This window comes from Etheostoma cragini, chromosome 17, assembly GCF_013103735.1.
Source record: "Etheostoma cragini isolate CJK2018 chromosome 17, CSU_Ecrag_1.0, whole genome shotgun sequence".
NCBI lineage: Eukaryota > Metazoa > Chordata > Actinopteri > Perciformes > Percidae > Etheostoma > Etheostoma cragini.
The window spans coordinates 20,847,041-20,864,120 of record NC_048423.1 but is presented as its reverse complement, the minus strand read 5'-3'; the positions used below and the strand labels follow the sequence as shown (position 1 = coordinate 20,864,120).

Here is a 17,080-nt window from a genome sequence, read left to right as displayed (position 1 = left end):
ATATATATATATATATGGTATTCCTGCTACTACACACAAAACACACTGAAACCAAGGTGGTCAATTGAAAACAGTAGCCACTGTTACTGTAGATCCATGTTGCCCTTCTAAGACATGCCAGACCTTTACAGTGCTGTGGAGTTAGGTATGGCTACACCACAGATATTCTATATTATTACTTCTATTCTGGAATAGAAGTAATAAATTTAAATTTGCTGGATACATGGTTAAACCTCATTTTCTCTTACCAGTGTTTCACCGTGTGTACTTTGTCCATGGCAATCCCTGCCAATTGGTCCCAAAACCTCCCAGTTAAATAGTTAATGCTGTAAACATGTTCTTTTTAAGTCTTTTTAATATTCCCCGAAAGAACCAAGGGGTCTACCTGTCTCCCAGCAGCTCACTGGCCGTTCTGGAATGTCTGTGTTGTTGTTTAGATGGCACTGTCACCAGATCCGTGCTGCTGGATGGGGGTTCTGGACTCAAGAGGTTCCCAGTGCTGTTGAGCCTTGGTCGGGGGGTAGACCGGCCTGTCACGGCCCTGCTATCCACCTCAAGGCAGCTTAAGGAGTGATTCAAACACATACAGATAAAATTATGAATCTTTTGAATATCTTATAATCTTATAAATATAAAAACTGAGAAACTGAGGAATGAAAGCAAACACACTAAACAGTGACAGTGATATCCGGTTTAGCTTAAAAATCATCCAAAGTAGACTAAGGAACAATATGCAACACCTGAAATGCAACGATGCATTGATGACGTATTTTGTTATTGTAAGTGAATGATTAACTGTCTGAGCAAAACATTCATCGTAACTATATGACCTCCTGGTAAAGCTAACTCAGTAATACAGTGGGTAAAGAATTTTACAACAGTAAGTGTGGTAAAACATCAATCACTTTTGTCCAAAGGGGCTGTGAGAAAACCACAAACTGAAAGTTACTTTTAGCCATTTTAACAAAAAGAAATTACAACAATGGATATTATAATAAAATGTTCATTATTTGTTTCAGCTCCTTTACACCTATTTGACACAAAAAAACTCCCTGAGCCCTGTGTCTTTGCGTAATGTAGAGTTTTTTCTTCCTGCCTCTACAATGTGTAGACAGCCAATCACCAGTACACGGTACAAGCCTGCTGTATGCTTATTGGCTCACTCACATGAGATGAGATTTACTCCTTAGGTATTGTAGTTTGGTATTGAATGACAAGGGATCTTTTTTTGACGTACAATGGAGGCTGTTAGGGTCGGTGCCTAAAAAGTATTACAGTTTGGCTCACAAGCCCTTTGTGGCACACACTCTTTTCCACACTAACCTGTATCTGGTGGAGTCTACATCTGTCTCATCCAAACAAGTCTCCAGTGTGGGACTCTCACTGTCATGAGACACCTGGTCATCTGTGGAGTCTGCTGTTGTAAGATGCTGCCAATCAGATGGAGACAGACCGAAGTTAGCGATTGTCCTTGTTTGTCTTGGCTGAAAGTTCAATTCCAAAGAATCATGTAGGCTCAATTAACATATATTTGTTGTGTTTACCTGCTGTATCTTGTGTATGATGAAGTAACGTTCATTGCACAGAACAGTAGATGTCTCTCTGTACTGTTTAGTAAGGAGGTTGAGCCAGTGGGTTAGTCCATCCACCATGGCCAGAACTATGGCCAATAAGAAGCGCAATATATCCAAGATCCTCTGAACCATCTCCCCGTGACCTGCAGCACACAGACAGAGAGATTAGGAAAAAGGAGGAGAGAAGGACAGGTGATACAGTATAGGAAGCAAACTGACTGACGAAGGTTTGTTAGAACCTGCTAAATGTACAATTTAGCAGGTTCTAACAAACCTTTATCTACTCTGTGTACTTTTGCTATACTATATAAATTATAACTTCATCAACCTGGAACATATATTCCTATGTTTTTGTGTCTAAGTGACCGATAAGAACAAGAATATTTTCGTCCAGTATTAAGCAAGACCGCTGCAGTCGGCAGCAGGGAAACAAGCTGCAATGTAACATTAATGGGCCATTTCAATTTCGTTCACTAAAAGTGTTACTTTTGCCACAGGCATGGTCAGTGTCTGACAATATTATGGAAAGGATCGCTACAGAAGTCGACCTATTTGTTAAAGAGTAAGATCTTTTTAATTTAACCAAAAACATCCCCAAGAACACTATAGCCAAACCCACCAAACAGTAATTTTATGATCATAAAATACTCTATTAACACAGAAACAAAATGTTACCATCAAAAACTGTCTTGGTTTGTCTTTTCACTATTCAATGCATCTCAATAGTAAATACAGCACTTTTAGCCGATGACGCACATTTGCCCTATATGATTACGTTCAGTACTGAACCAATTTTAAAGATTCTTGTTCACATTAGTTACTTAGACACCAATGTATGGTGAAATAGGGTCCAGGTTGAAAAGTAGGGAAATTACCCTATAATGCTTCTGCAGGTTGAAATAATTTAAAAACTGAGAGCAGCACTCTGCCACAATTTCAAAGCAGTGATTCACGTCAAGGGTAGTGCCTCCTCCGAGTTGTGTCCACCGCTCTCCCCAAAGGTAAGCTTTGGAACAGGCAGCGCAGAGCCGTTTTACCGCAGATCATGTGAAGGCAGCTTTAAGACTAATTGCTTTCTTAACACACAACCAATACGCTGAAAGTATCTTTTAGTTACGCAAAGGAAGCCATTCATTTACTACACGTTGTAAAATGGAAACAACAACAGCATGTTGTCATGGTGAAAGCTAAGAAAATTTTAACTAACCAGACTCCTGTTCTTCTGGCTCCTCTTCCTGAAGCCCAGGCTCCTCAAACACATCATTGTCCCCACACCCTGCACATTAATATAAAACGTACACTTTACAAATTATTCAGCAATTACAGTAAACTATATATTTTAAAAGAGGGCTTGTGGTTCATGTAAGGGGCAAAGTAAGCCTTTTGTCTTCTGTTTTTTATGTTTTTGTTAGTCTTTATGATTACTAAGTGGTATATACGCATTAAGATTAGATTTAACTCTGTAATCCCCCAGTAAGACAACAAAATGCAGTTGCTGTAGCATCTAACTAGAAGTGCAAAAAGTGTATTGCAGAGTTCAGCGAGGTGAAAGATGAGAGGAAGACGATGCATCTGTGCCCGCTAGTCCTGGAACAGAGATTCCTGGGCTGAATCTCACATCCTATAATTAACAGAATTCAGTTAAAAACTCTGATATATTGTTGATTTTAACTTCTTTTTCTTGAGATAGCTGTTCATCATCTGTATTGTAAATAGATTGTTTATTGTGTACTTGTACCCCTCTACACTGAAAGATAGGGAGAGTTGGTATTAAATCAAATTGGGTTGTATGTGGCCCATGAACTAAAATTAGTTTGACACCCATGACTTACTCTAAGTTTGACCTTAAATTACCTTAGAAGAAGAAAAAAAACGTTTTTCAAAAAAATCACCAAGTATGCTCAAGTATTACCTAATGCGTTGCTACAAGGTCCTTAGTGACCATTTACCTCAGACATTTTAGGGGACCACTACCAGTCTCTTAAAAGTGAATTCATTTTTGGAACATAAGACAATAGCTACAAGTTTTGTGATCAAAGAAAAGGAGGCCATATCAATTTGAATAATGGCTAGAAAAGCATTTTGGCAGAACATTCAGATGTCACTGTGACGTTACCCTTAGGGTATAAATAGTCATCACTTCATTATTTTACCCTATGAGACATTTGTGTGAAGAGTTATCATAATTAGTGAATGGATTTTTGAGTTATGGCCAAAAACAGATCTTGACCTTTGACAAGCATACTCTAATCAGTTCATCCTTGAGTCTAAGTGGACAGTTTTGCCAAATCAAAGCAGAGTCCTTTAAGGCGTTCCTGAGATATTTTGTCCACAAAACTGAAGATGGACTGATGGCTGGACAAACCGGCAGACAACTAAAAACATTCTGCCTCTGGCCACGGCTGTCGCCGGCGCATAGAGCATACAGACATAAAACATACAGACAAAAAACAGACATAAAAGGGAGAGATGTAAGAATATTTAACCTGTCACAGAATAAGCCTCCTGTGAATCTACTCCTCCTTCTCCCTCTTTCTCTTTTCTCTCAATCCTCTTCAACTTTTTCTGGTGTCTCTGACGTTCTCTCAAAGCTGTTTTCACACTGCTCACCCACGCCTGGTAAGCCAACTGAGGGGGAAGAAACAACACAATAAAAATGTGAAAATTAGAGTTTCAACAAAGCATGTTCACCATAGCAGTGTTTAACATTTCAAATTTTTTTTTTATAAACACTTAAACTGTATGCTATATACAACAAGGGACTCATTATGGCTTTACAACTGTCTACTGTAGCAATGAGATAATGGACTGCCTCCGCTTATGTTGTAGGTCCACTGCTGTGTTTGTCCACACACTCTACAATACAGCTGGTAGTAAACTGCACATGGGCATGCATTATGATAAACATGTCAATATAAAACTGACTCCCATAGAAATGCTACATGGATATATTATATCCGGTAAGTTAATACATTTTGTGAGTCAGTTGTGTGTTTGACCTGAGAGGCGGTCTGTTTCTGAGGCTTCTGTTCTTCAGATTCCTCTTCATCCTCAGTATCTGATTCAAACAGGTAGTACTCTCCGGAATGCAGCACTGTGAGTAGAAGAAACAATGTCATCTCTATCACTATATGAAGATGATCAAAAGTTAGAAAAGAAGGACTACTTGTCCCTGCTGTAATTCAAGACAAATGGAGTGTTTTTCATACCTGTAGCATGGTCCATCCACGGCTGGTGCCACTTTTTCTTCCTGGAACTTTTCTTGTCTGACTGGTCGTCTGGAAGGAAACAAGATAAGGTTTAGATTAGATAGAGAAAGTGCTACATAATGATTTGCTAATCAAAAAAAGGCAAAGCGCATTTTCTGCGTGCAACAAATACATGCAGAATCAATTATGCAATGGACGCAAATTTGCGCAAAATATGTGTCAGTGTGGGTTGAAATGTTTCAACTTGGGTGAAATATTTGTGTAACGCTGGGTCACAAAAGCATATCATGTTAAATTCTCCTGTTGTCGCAGAGAAATGGAGAACTGTCTAACTGACAAACTAATTGTCGTTGTCTGTGGGCACCCAGAGCTCTACGAATTAACGTCAGCACTTTAGAGAGGACAGCACAAAAAATTAGAAGGCTTGGAGAAAAGTGAGCAAAGCCATAGGACTGAAAGTTTTGAAAATACTGAACACACCTAATACATAAATATGTAAATAAAACCCAAAGTGTCGCTATAAAATGGTTTAGCTTAATGGCAACATAAATGTGCCCTCTAGAGTTCATGTTATATTGCCTATAAGATATTTATGATAGTTATATAGCACCTTTAAATAACAAAGTTGCATCAGGCTTTAAAATAAACAATTAGATAGTATATATATCAGGGTTGCGACCATGGCCGTTGTTGCTCCCTTCTGTTTGTAGATGGTGCCCTTCTGAAACCTGTATGCCCATCGGCCACTGTGGCATTGGTGAACAGCTCCGTGGACCCGCTTTTCTTCCTGCGCTGCCTCTCTGCCCTCTCGTTTCAAGTCCGCCCGTAATGCTCATGTGCTCAATTTGACAAACCAAAACGTGTGGTGTGACAATAAAAATATAAGTGTGATAGAGTTCTTGTCGTTGTTACTACGTGTGGGCAACCCTCAGCAGAGATGAGAAAAAAAACTAGTTTAAAACTAGTCTAAACTAGTTTTCTTACTGCTTGCAGAATATTTTCACAGTCAACGAGTAAACTAGTGAGTCCTACCAGCAGTCTCGCTCACGTGAGAATCGTCACTTGTTTTGTATCCACCTCTGTACTTCTGCTGCTTGGAGCGAATTCTCTGCATCCTGAGAGAGGGCAGGACAAGAAATGGCAGGCGACAGAATAATTAAACTCATTAACTAAAGAAATATTGGCTGTGGGCAAATGTAAAGCAATGTATTCTATATATATCAACATGGTGCCTACCATGGTATATTTCGGTCAGGTGTCACCTCCAATACACAAATTTAAGTAATTTGGTTAGGGCAAGCGGTATTTTCAAGGTATTTTCAATCTTGTGTAACTGTTAATTATACAAATTCTTAAGTTAAAAAAGTGGACCGGGCATTTGAATGACTTTAATTCTGTAAAAGATGTGTGTACCAAATTGAGCCAGATTACACATTTTTTTGTATTAATTTATAAGCCCTTTAAGTTTAATAGCTAATAATTTGTTGTGACCAAATCTCAATGCATTTAATTGGGTAATTTGCTGTTGCAATATCTCTGCCATAGAAAATGCCAGCAACATGAAACTTGTGATGCTTGTTCGGCATGCCACTCTGTGGCTCTGTACCAAATTTGGCAACGTTCGGCTATCCAACGTAGACCTTTTCTGGCCCTTTTACTCAACCAATAAATGTTAATGCGATATTTGCAAAAGTAATGTACCGCAGACCTTACGGCTAACACCTCTCGATATTTATCGATGTTGGTTCCCCACCGTTACACTTTGGATCCCGCTTTCGCTGCCGCAAGGAGGCTTGGACCCCGTTATAACGGCTTGCAGTTCTAGTTATGATTTGATACTATACATAAAATAAAATTGAATTAAATTGAAACGCCACCCGAAGGTTTCTTTCCTTTAAGAAAGTACTACCCCTAATCAGGGACTTTTGGGGGGGTAAACTCTCCCCAAAAGATATGCCCAGAACTTAATTTAGACCCTGGTCCCTCCGGTTGAAGAGCAATGAGTTCCTCAGAAGGTCTCTAGTTCAGGGCGAAAGTTCCTGAGGTTGAAAGGCGTCCCTAGTGTCTTCCCCTGCTATCAGCCTGTGTTGAAGGCAACTTAAGGCACAATACTCAATTTTTAAGAATTTCCTCATCCAGCTCCCAAAAGCAAATTTCATCAGCTGCACTTACTGAATGGTGAATACTTACGATCTCTTGAGTTGTGACAGAGACTTCTTCTCTGCTTGTTGGTAAAACTTAATGTTCTTCACGATACTGGCTCTAAAGAGCTCAAAACCCCTGGAAGGAAGAAACAGCTGTCATTGCATTTGTTAGCCAAGTGGTACTTGAGTCTCACTACTCAATTGGTATCTCAAATATTTTTGAATGGCTGTCCCTACCACGGGACACTGCTCATGGATGGACTTAAACGTCCTTTGGATAATCTCACAGGAAATTAATGTTGTAAGGAGAGACTCCCTCTGAGGTTCTTTGTTTAAAGGGACAGTACCAGTTTACTTTTAATTTACTTAATATTCTGGTGGCCCCTACTATTGGAACCACTGCGAAAGCTTCCACATTAACAGTCAATGAATCCGTTTTTTGTGTCATACCTCGAGGCCTGTTTGGCAGACGCCTGCAGCTCTGCCGTCACATGCAGGAAGTAGTAACTGAGGAAGACCCTCCTCTGGAGCAACAGGCACAGAAAACAGATACTGTCCCATATGATCCCGGCCTCTTCTACCGGCAGGCTGCAGGTCTTGTCACTCACTGCTTTTGCTGTCAGAAAACAAAAACAACATACTATGATACCTAATACTAAATAAAAAGGCATTCTGCAGCACATAACAATCTGTAACTTCTTCTGTCAGGTGTGACTTTCTGATAAACAGCATGTGAATGCAATTTTGTTACTTCAAGGACTACAAGCACATAACATAGCATTATATATACTATGCGTCATAGAAATAGATAGAAAATCCATCTTACATTGAAAATCTGATTGAAATCACCTTTGCTTAATTCTATAGCTATAGATACTATAGATACCTAATGCAAACACGGTCATTGTTGGTGGTGTATTCATATTATTATTATTAATAATATTAAAGCACTTACGGTCATAGTATCCTTTGACTGTGCAAACCAGGCTGAAGAGTTGAATCACCCAACAGAAGCCCTTCTGCATCTCAAACACAAACACACATGCCAGGATCTGGAACACACACACACGCACAAAGAAATACACAATTCAGTGTTTTTTTAACTTGCATGCATCTGTCTAGGTTGCTCTTCAAACTTCATAATAATGGAATTCCATTATCCTAGAGAATAGTGTTATTATCAACAGTGGTAATTGTACTACAATACTTTTCATTTTGTTTAATGTGAGCAATTCTTTTGTAAATTATAACTAGAAGGGCACTCGGTGAAAGCAGAGCTCCACCTAAGCCCTATTTCTCAATGTTGATGCATTTTGAACTTTCACAGTCAGGAATTTATTTTTCAGATTATTCCGACGACGACACAGATAAGGCTGACCTCTACAGAGAGGTGGTCACCTACACTGAGACCAAGTCATCACCAAGAGCAGAGTGTATCGAGACCGAGACAAGATCTAGACTTTGAGGTTTGAGACCAAGCCAAGACAAGTCCAGGGCAGGACAAGACCAAGTCAAGACCAAGACCATATTTGTGTTAGACAGCCAGAGCTTCTTCTTCTGTCTCAGTATTGACTGTCTTGGAGTGTGTGTTAAGGGGGCAGGGAGATGGGGGGTTACTGTAACAAATTAGATGTGAGTCAAGTTTTACCACATATGCTTGAATCACAAAATGCACAGGCAATTTAGAAAAATCCTTGCAATTCGTCTATCTGAGACAAGACAGAGTTAAAATGCGGACAATTCCGGGACCTTCAAAAATTGGGCACTGTCAAGACAACTACCTACATCTCAACGTCAGCAAAACAGGGGAGCTGACTGTGGACTAAAGGAAGCAACAGAGAGAAAGACAAGCCCCCACCTCCATCAACAGGACTACGATGGAGAAAGTTAGCAGCTTCAGGTTCCTCAAACCGTCATAGTTACAAACCATTAGACTGCTGAACTCCTGAGCTCTCCAGCTCATCGCTATGACACGGACACCGCACTGATATACATGTTTTACTATCTGGTAACATCTTCATATACAGCCACATTTCCTGAGCCACATTAACGAGCTCCGACTGGGGGATCCTGAGGCGTTCCCAGACCAGGCTGGAAATATAATCCCTCCACCTAGTCCTGGGTCTTCCCCGAGGCCTCCTCCCGGCTGGCCGTGCCTGGAACACCTCCGTAGGGAGCCGTCCAGGAGGCATTTCTGCCAGATGCCTGAACCACCTGAACTGGCTCCTTTCGACACAAAGGAGCAGCGCTCTACTCTGAGTTCCACATGGATGACTGAACTTCTCACACTATCTCTAAGGGAGACGCCAGCCCCCCTCCTGAGGAAACCCATTTCGGCCGCTTCTACCCGGTTCTGACACTCTGATCCACTTCCTATTACGCAAATTATAATTTGTCATCCCACGTTGTGCTGCCATCATTACAGTAAAATCAGGTTCAAAATGTAATCACCTTCCAGTAACTTATTTAATAAATTACTAGGACAAAAAAATACAGAGGAACCACCCCCCCCCCCCCCCCCCCACACACACACACACACACACACACACACACACACACACACACGGACACAAAAGCTGCAATCTAGCACTCAATGATGAGCTTTATACTTACTGATAACATATTTTTTGATATAATGACTGCCACGTTGTAGATAATGAGACAGTCCCACAGGGCCAGGCAGGTCCTGGATGATTTGACCAATAGCTTGGTCCCAAACAGCAGAAAAAAGAAGCAGGCGAGCAGGTAGCCCAATCCAAACACAGAGATCCTGGTTGCCCCGGTGATGAAGATCACTGACAGCACAAACCAGAAGAGGTGACGAAACACCAAGATTTTAGCCATGTCGAGGTAACTCCTGGAGGAGGAACAGGAAAAGAAATATTTCATGTCCAAACATTATACATTTTTTATAAAACTTATGCATGGCGAGAGATAGCGTGACAAATATTGGCCTATTTTCCCAAAAGTGTAAACGCAAAACACAAAACCTCTAAAACAAAATGGTAAACTCTACAAGTCCCTACTGTTAAATCTCTTTTCAAAATGTTTTTGTTCAAAATGACACACGCCATGTGAATAGATCTGTCTGCTCAACACAAAGACCACTATGACTCTCCCGTCAGTGGGTTTTATTCCTTTAGAAATTCTCAGTGTTACGCTGTAGCCGGTTATAAAAGATTGTCACAGTAATGTATACCTCCTCAAATATGAATAAACAAACACACAAATGCAATACAGTAACTATTTTTGAACACTTATGTTTTGCAAATACCAATTTCCTTGTCCAAGAGGAGAAAAACCAGGAAAACATGCAGTAAGGTTTTACTATCCGAAAATAAACCAAAATGAAAGTGAATAATACTTTCCAAACTTCCAAACATAAAAAGACAAAAAAGCATGCAAAATGTCATGCAGCCAGCCTCCTATTTTGGTCTGGCCACAGCACCTCATCAAAATTACAAGTGATGTTCTCCCTGGCTAAAGAGCGGGGAAAGAATCTCATGGCATGACGGAGCACCCCATGCTCATCTATGGCCGTCTAGTGCTAAAGCTCTGATTGTGCACAATTCAGCAACTACTGTTTACACCTGTTTGGATTGGGTGTTGTCAACTGGTCTATAGAGCTTGGCATTATGATTGGTGATGCTTTCCAAATGGACTAAAGAGATTTTAATTTTAAATGTTGTGCCTAATCTAGACAACTGTTTGCAGTCTTACAGAATTAGACTCGAAGTGTTATGCAGGAATTAAATTTTGCAGACTTGGTTTAGGGATTTGGTACATGAGTTTCATGGTTTGGTGATTGCGTGTCAAGTTCCAATTTTGGTGAGTAAACAATTGGGGAAAACTGTAATGGGCAATTGCACACCTTCAATTTACGTCGACTAAAAGTTCTGTTTTACCATTTACAGGCTCAGATTGTATTATGGATAAGATTACTACAGGGATAGACCTTTTTATTAAAGAGTAAGATCGTTTTTAGTTAACGTGAAACTGTCCTGAAATCTCTGTTGCCTAACCCATCAGAATCCATTTAAAAAAACAGTAATTTTATTATTGCTTTTCAAAAGTTTGTCTTTCCAACCTTCCAATAATCACCACCAACTCTTAATTCACCCATTTACATGTGGACATATGGTGGCTCTTTACAAGCTAAAAGTTTTGTTTATTTAGCTGGAGTCTGGTGAGATTGGCGATAGCAACTTTAGAGTTGTGTCATGTTAAACAAAAAAGATGTTACTGTTTGACAACTAGGTTTATCTCTGTAGGAATCCTTTTGCATAATGTTGTCAGACACTTATAATAACCATCTGAGCCTGTCAGTGGCTAAGAAACAGACGATCCGTATTTGCCCAATATTAGTACATTGCAGCCCGGTTTGCAGTTGTGGGTTTTAGCGTTCTCGCCCAATACTGAACCCGTGACGAAGATTTTTGTTCACATAAGTGCAGGTCCAACTTCCGTTTCTTTAAGATTCAAATTTGCATTTAGCATTTGCTACTCTTCATGAGTTTTTATTAATAATAATTGAACCAACAGCTAAACTATGAAATCATTATTCCCAACTACACATCAACCTGGCCAATATTAACATCTGATCTGAGCTAATAGAAAATACAAATATTTAAATATTATTGTTTCAACCCTTATTTACCATTTCACACTATGCATGTTTAAAAGTTTTTGTTATTTTTACTGTAAAAGATTCTGCTTATTAAATATCATGGCCACAACGTTTTAACAGCTTAATTAAAGAGTACTTTATAAACTTTATAAAGAAAGGTTTGTTTATGTTAGATGTATAATCTAAAAGACAAACAGTGGCAGATATATCCTTATCAGAAATGTTCCCTTCCTTAACACTGACTACAGTCAAATGATGTCTCTCTGAAGTAAAGAAAAGAAATGATGACAGGATCACAGCGAACAAACAGCAGGTTCAACTGTAGATGACTGATATATCAGGCAGACAAGTGCTGCATTTACCTGCAGTTGATGAAGTTGGGTGCTGGGTTAAACAGCCGGCCTTCCATTGGTTCAGGGTGGTCTGTGTTCTCGCCTGCAGCAACCATCCAGTCCTCTGTGTGCTCACACTCAAACACCTTCCACTGCTGGGCTGCACACATCAGCAGCACAAAGTCCGCTATGGACGCACACAAAGAAACCTCAAAATTATCATTTTCATCACTGACTGCTGCCACATACTGTAGCACCAATTCTGTTACATAAAGGCTGCACATGCTCATTGTACTGTCGCGGTTTATTAAAGCACTCAAAATAGTGCTACAGATGTGCCGCAATGTCTTGCAAATAACAGCACTCTCACTCAACAGCCCTCCAGTAACTATAACAATAGAGATTATTTTACTGACCGGCCCAAACGTCTGCTCCACCAAAAACTAGCATACACTCTAACCGTGCATGTGCCATGCATTCCCGTGATTGGCAGAGGGATGGGAGATGATAGACTGGCTCCGCTAATCCACAACTCTCAACCGTATGATCATCATCATTTAACAAAATGTATGTACAGGATTACGGCTGCTGGCGCCGCTGATGGTTGAGCATATGTGACACCGGAATAACATAAGGTCTAGGACGGCGTAGGCAACAGAAGTTGCATGCTGCTCTTCGGCCAGTCTTTGGCTTTGACACAAAATTATATGGCAATGCATAATGGTTATTTTTCAAAATTTTTGTTTTAATTCTTCATTTTTGTAGGTCTAAAGTGATTCTTCCTTAAGACTAAACAACATTTCAGTCAACTAAAATGTGTGTCATGTCTAATGCGAAATAACGACATTCAAAACAAAAAGGACAAGTGATTGACAGGACATTGTCCCACCATCTGCCTTATAGGTTATACGAGTTTACACATCTTAGGAGGCTGTTTCTTAAACATTTTCTTCTTGCTTTGGTCACCAATATGATAATGTATTTTTCTAAATAAATATTAGCTTAGAAGTTATTTACGTAACACTTTGTTTGTCTTTAGTTTATTAATCTAATAATGTGTATAAGACTGACATGACACTGAATTGATGACTGTTTTAATGACACTTTTGACGCAAAGTTAGCTCGTTTGAGATGTCTTTGTCATGACATCAACGTGACTTAATGAAGACAACAATCTCTGTGTTATTACAATTTCACATTAAACTATACAACATAATCATAAATATGTCATGACAGGTACAATTTTCCATTGGAGGGGGGGATTGAATACTTTTGTTTTCATGAATACTTTAGCATTCCATTAAACCATGCCATGATGGATTTCATTATGGCGAATTGTTAAATTTTTACAATGTATTTTAAAAATAAACATATATAGATATTTAGTATGCTTGTTTTGTCCATATGTGCTTGTGCTGTGTTCTCCAAGTGGTAGGCCAGGTCTCAGCTGCTCCAATAAGTTGTTTTTTTTGGCCCCTCTGGCTCGAATGTCAAACTCTGCCTATGCCTCTAGAGGGCAGTAGCAAAGATTCTAGAGCGAATGTGATACCTTTATGCTAAAATAACTGAGGAAGCCTAGTGACAAGTGTATAATAACCAGTTCATGTGTTAAATTTGTTGTTACCCATAGTGCTTTGTTGAATGGTCTCAATGTTTTATTGTTTTATTTCATGTGAATACTACTTTACTAGAGGAGTAACTTAGTATTTGAAGTAATGCAGCAATGCAGGAAGTGTGCAGTTATATTCCATGTTATTGTGTTTTCACAACAATGTTAGTGAGTAACTCTACTGAAATGGCCACCATAACAGTGGAGTGTGATGCGTAAGATGAGAAAGCAGAGGTTAACTCTTGCTTGATATGAATATCAAGGGCAAATAATGGAAATCTATACATATGACAGATTAAAAGGCAATTCTCATGTTCTGTTGTTCTCTGGAAAGTTCATCAAGTTCATAGAATGTGAGGAACTTATAAAATTTTACAATAAGAAGGTGATGCATTCAGTAGTAATTCACAGTAATCAATAAAACCCATATAATTGTGTTAAATTTTTTTTTAAATGTTCAAAGGTTAAACATTTTAAGATTAATGTGTGAATCATCTAAATTGTTATTAAAGTTGGATAAGTGGGCCTGTCATTACATATATAAGACAGTATACTGTAGTATTACTGTGTAACAATAGGTCAAACTGTCTTGCTTAAGTCAAGTTGTCATAACTCAGAGATTGTTGTCTTTGAAACACTTATAATGACTCTTTAATGATCATGACAAATGTCGTGTCATAATAATGACAGTCTCATGTCTGTTGTTTTAAACCCCTTATGTCAGTCAATCTTTACACTGTTGTTTGAAATACACACATGCACAACATAGGGCCTGTGGACACACATTAGTAGGGAGGTGTCAAGTGTCATTCAGTATAGTGAATTTATTAAGTCAACAGTAAACATTAAGGGTTTGTTTTTTAATTAAGGGTTGAGTTTAAAAACAGAATCAACAGCAATTTAAAACGTGAACAGATAAGAAAACACTGAGGCTTTCTACTAAAGTATAATCAGACTGATACACTCCCAGACCAACTCTCACACACACACTGACCTATAAGGTTTTTGGAGTTAGGCACAGTGTAGAAGTCAGGCAGATAAATCCATTTAATGAGAGCCGAGTTAATCAACACTGGTGTGTTCCACCGCCATGGGTAGTCTGCAGGAAAACACAAGAAAGACAGGTAGGTAGGCAGACGTACAGGCTCTAGAATTGTACAATAATTGTAAAATAGTGTAACTACTGTACACTATTTAACAATTATTATACAATTCTACAATTATTCATTTCTACAGTTGTTTACCTTCAATATACAGTAGTTCTATATGATGCTGTGTTGGGGGATAATCTTTCAGTTTGCTTTGCATTCACAATCAGGGCCTGAAATTAACACGTGACCAAATGTGGGTGACATTTGTCATTAGAGGGTACATTTTTGTCATTAGCGGGTGAAATTGTCAATCTACCTGCCAGATTGGTGGGTAGTCAATGAGAATTGAATGATTCAATAGTTGCTTTTATGCCGCTGTTGTTCTTTCACATTTTAACCAAGTCCACAATTTTCTTGGATTTGAGGTAAAAAATGAGGCAGCACCTTACTGGCTTGAGGAGGCGGGCTGAAAGAAGCAACCAACCAATAGATCAGGATGATTCAAAGAAAAGACGTGGCTAGTTTTTAAAATCCATCAACAGTGGCCAAACAAGTTCACTTCAGACCCTGTTCACAATAGTACCCAGTGTGTGTATGTGTGTGTGTGTGTGTGTGTGTGTGTGTGTGTGTTTGTGTGTGTGTGTACATAAGAGATGTGTGTGGGAGTGTAGGGGTGGGGAGCTTAAATTCATTATTTTTAAGTATAGAGACAGACAAAAAACATAGTTTAGGAACCAATGGAATACAGTTGTGGAGTTTAGGCAAACCCATTTCAAAGGCGTCTATTATTTTATCGCAAGATTAACCTTTTTGGCCTAGCAAATCTTGTAGTTTTTTTCACATGCTGCTGCAACAACTTGTAACGTTAGAAAAACTACAACACCACACCAGAACTAGCTGGACCGGAAACAAAACAACAGGCACGCCGCGCACACTTGTTTGGGCATGCGAGCCGGCCAAAGAGTAGTAACGTTACGTTTTAAGAGGATGGCGAGCGAATAACGGCGAAATGGACGCCAATAAGATTCTGAATGGAAAGTTTACTTTTAAAAAGTTGACAAATGTTCCATCGACAAGACCAAAGTGATCTGTGTGTTTTACCGTTGTGAACTGAGCTATCATTGCAGCACGTCCAGTCTGAAATACCACTTAATGGCCAAGCACACAGCTGATGCCAATTCTCCCCCCCACCCCTTTGTCAAAGTATTTTTTTCACCCTTTTATTGATAGTCAGTGTTATACTTTGTGAGAAATTGTTTGCTCCAAGTGAGAACGTTAGTAGGAAATTGAACACTGCAGTAGGCTGTGTGCCCAAAAACATTTGCACAAAGCAAGCTGATCCACTTTTCCATGTTGATGAGAGCATTTTATATTGAGAAGAAATAATGGGAAAAAAAGAAATCAAGGGACATTTAGTATAGATAAATATGTGCGAATAACTGTGATTAATTGCGAGTTAATTATGACATTAATAGGATTAATCGCAATTGAATAGTTAAATCGTTTGACAGCACTAAACGTTACATATCAAAGAGACATGCATGACGGACTTCAGTTTGCACCTTATAGGTCTCAAAGAAGCTGAAAATATAATGGTGTAATTTTATGATATTCTTATCGGAAAAAGTTCAGGAATCGTTCAGGAACTGGTATCAAAGTCACAGAATCCGTATCCCTAAGGGTACTTGAACTTGAATGATACCCACCCCTAGATACATATATCCGTAAACAATAATTGTGCTATTTACTTACAGAGGCTCTGCCCAATCGCCTTCAATAGGGGCTTCAGGGTTCTAGGGGGTCCTCAGATTTACTCCAGGGGGCCCACCAAATTATCCCACCTTATTTTCAAAAGTTCCAATGTCTTAACATGAATCCCACATAGAATTAGCAAATGTAAATCAGCCTATTTGTGAAAAAAAACGTAAAAAAGGAAAGATATGGCCTAAAGGTAGGGAGTCACTAAAGTAGCCTTCCACAGATACAGTTAATCTCAAGGATTCACTGATGTTTAACATCAAGCGATGATTTATAAAACCATGCCAACTATAATTATTTTAGTAGCTTAGTATTCCATGAAATAAAAGTATTTGTAGTTAGGCTTTAGGCCGTCCACATGATATTGTAGGCAAAGTTTAATAAGCAACTTAATTTTATACAATATATGTATATTTAGTTAAGGGGTCCTTGGCTAAAAATGTTTTGAAGACCCCCGATAGACTCCATATATGGTCTCACCTATACAGAGTGCCGGAGGTATGCCCACACACAGGAGATACTGGTAGATCATGAAGATAGACAGAAAGAGACAATATCTGGGCCAGATCCTGGCGATAGCTGCCCGCCGCCGCCTCACCAAGAGGGCAACCAACCAGCAACCATGGATTATCACCAAGAAGTTCATCCGCTGGCCAATCACATTCACCGTCATCAGAAAGCAAATCTTTAAAAAAGAGGGTACGTTTTTTAGAGATTTAAATAAAATGTCAATAAA

The 17,080-nt window shown here is 39.2% G+C and overlaps 1 protein-coding gene across 3 annotated transcripts in view; it reads right to left on the bottom strand.

Moving 5' to 3' along the window:
• Positions 1-17,080, bottom strand: part of piezo1 (piezo-type mechanosensitive ion channel component 1) — a 107,016-nt gene that overhangs the window by 24,946 nt on the left and 64,990 nt on the right. For all 3 annotated transcript variants that reach the window (XM_034899227.1, XM_034899228.1, XM_034899229.1), the window contains exons 22-36: positions 16,825-17,029; positions 14,490-14,594; positions 11,917-12,073; positions 9,541-9,784; positions 7,883-7,979; positions 7,378-7,543; positions 6,974-7,063; positions 5,816-5,898; positions 4,784-4,852; positions 4,574-4,668; positions 4,061-4,202; positions 2,782-2,850; positions 1,545-1,717; positions 1,324-1,430; positions 386-562 (exon numbers count right to left, since the gene is read on the bottom strand). In XM_034899227.1, the coding sequence (XP_034755118.1) occupies positions 386-562; positions 1,324-1,430; positions 1,545-1,717; positions 2,782-2,850; positions 4,061-4,202; positions 4,574-4,668; positions 4,784-4,852; positions 5,816-5,898; positions 6,974-7,063; positions 7,378-7,543; positions 7,883-7,979; positions 9,541-9,784; positions 11,917-12,073; positions 14,490-14,594; positions 16,825-17,029 (1,979 nt within the window). The remainder of the gene's footprint in view (positions 1-385; positions 563-1,323; positions 1,431-1,544; positions 1,718-2,781; positions 2,851-4,060; positions 4,203-4,573; positions 4,669-4,783; positions 4,853-5,815; positions 5,899-6,973; positions 7,064-7,377; positions 7,544-7,882; positions 7,980-9,540; positions 9,785-11,916; positions 12,074-14,489; positions 14,595-16,824; positions 17,030-17,080) is intronic.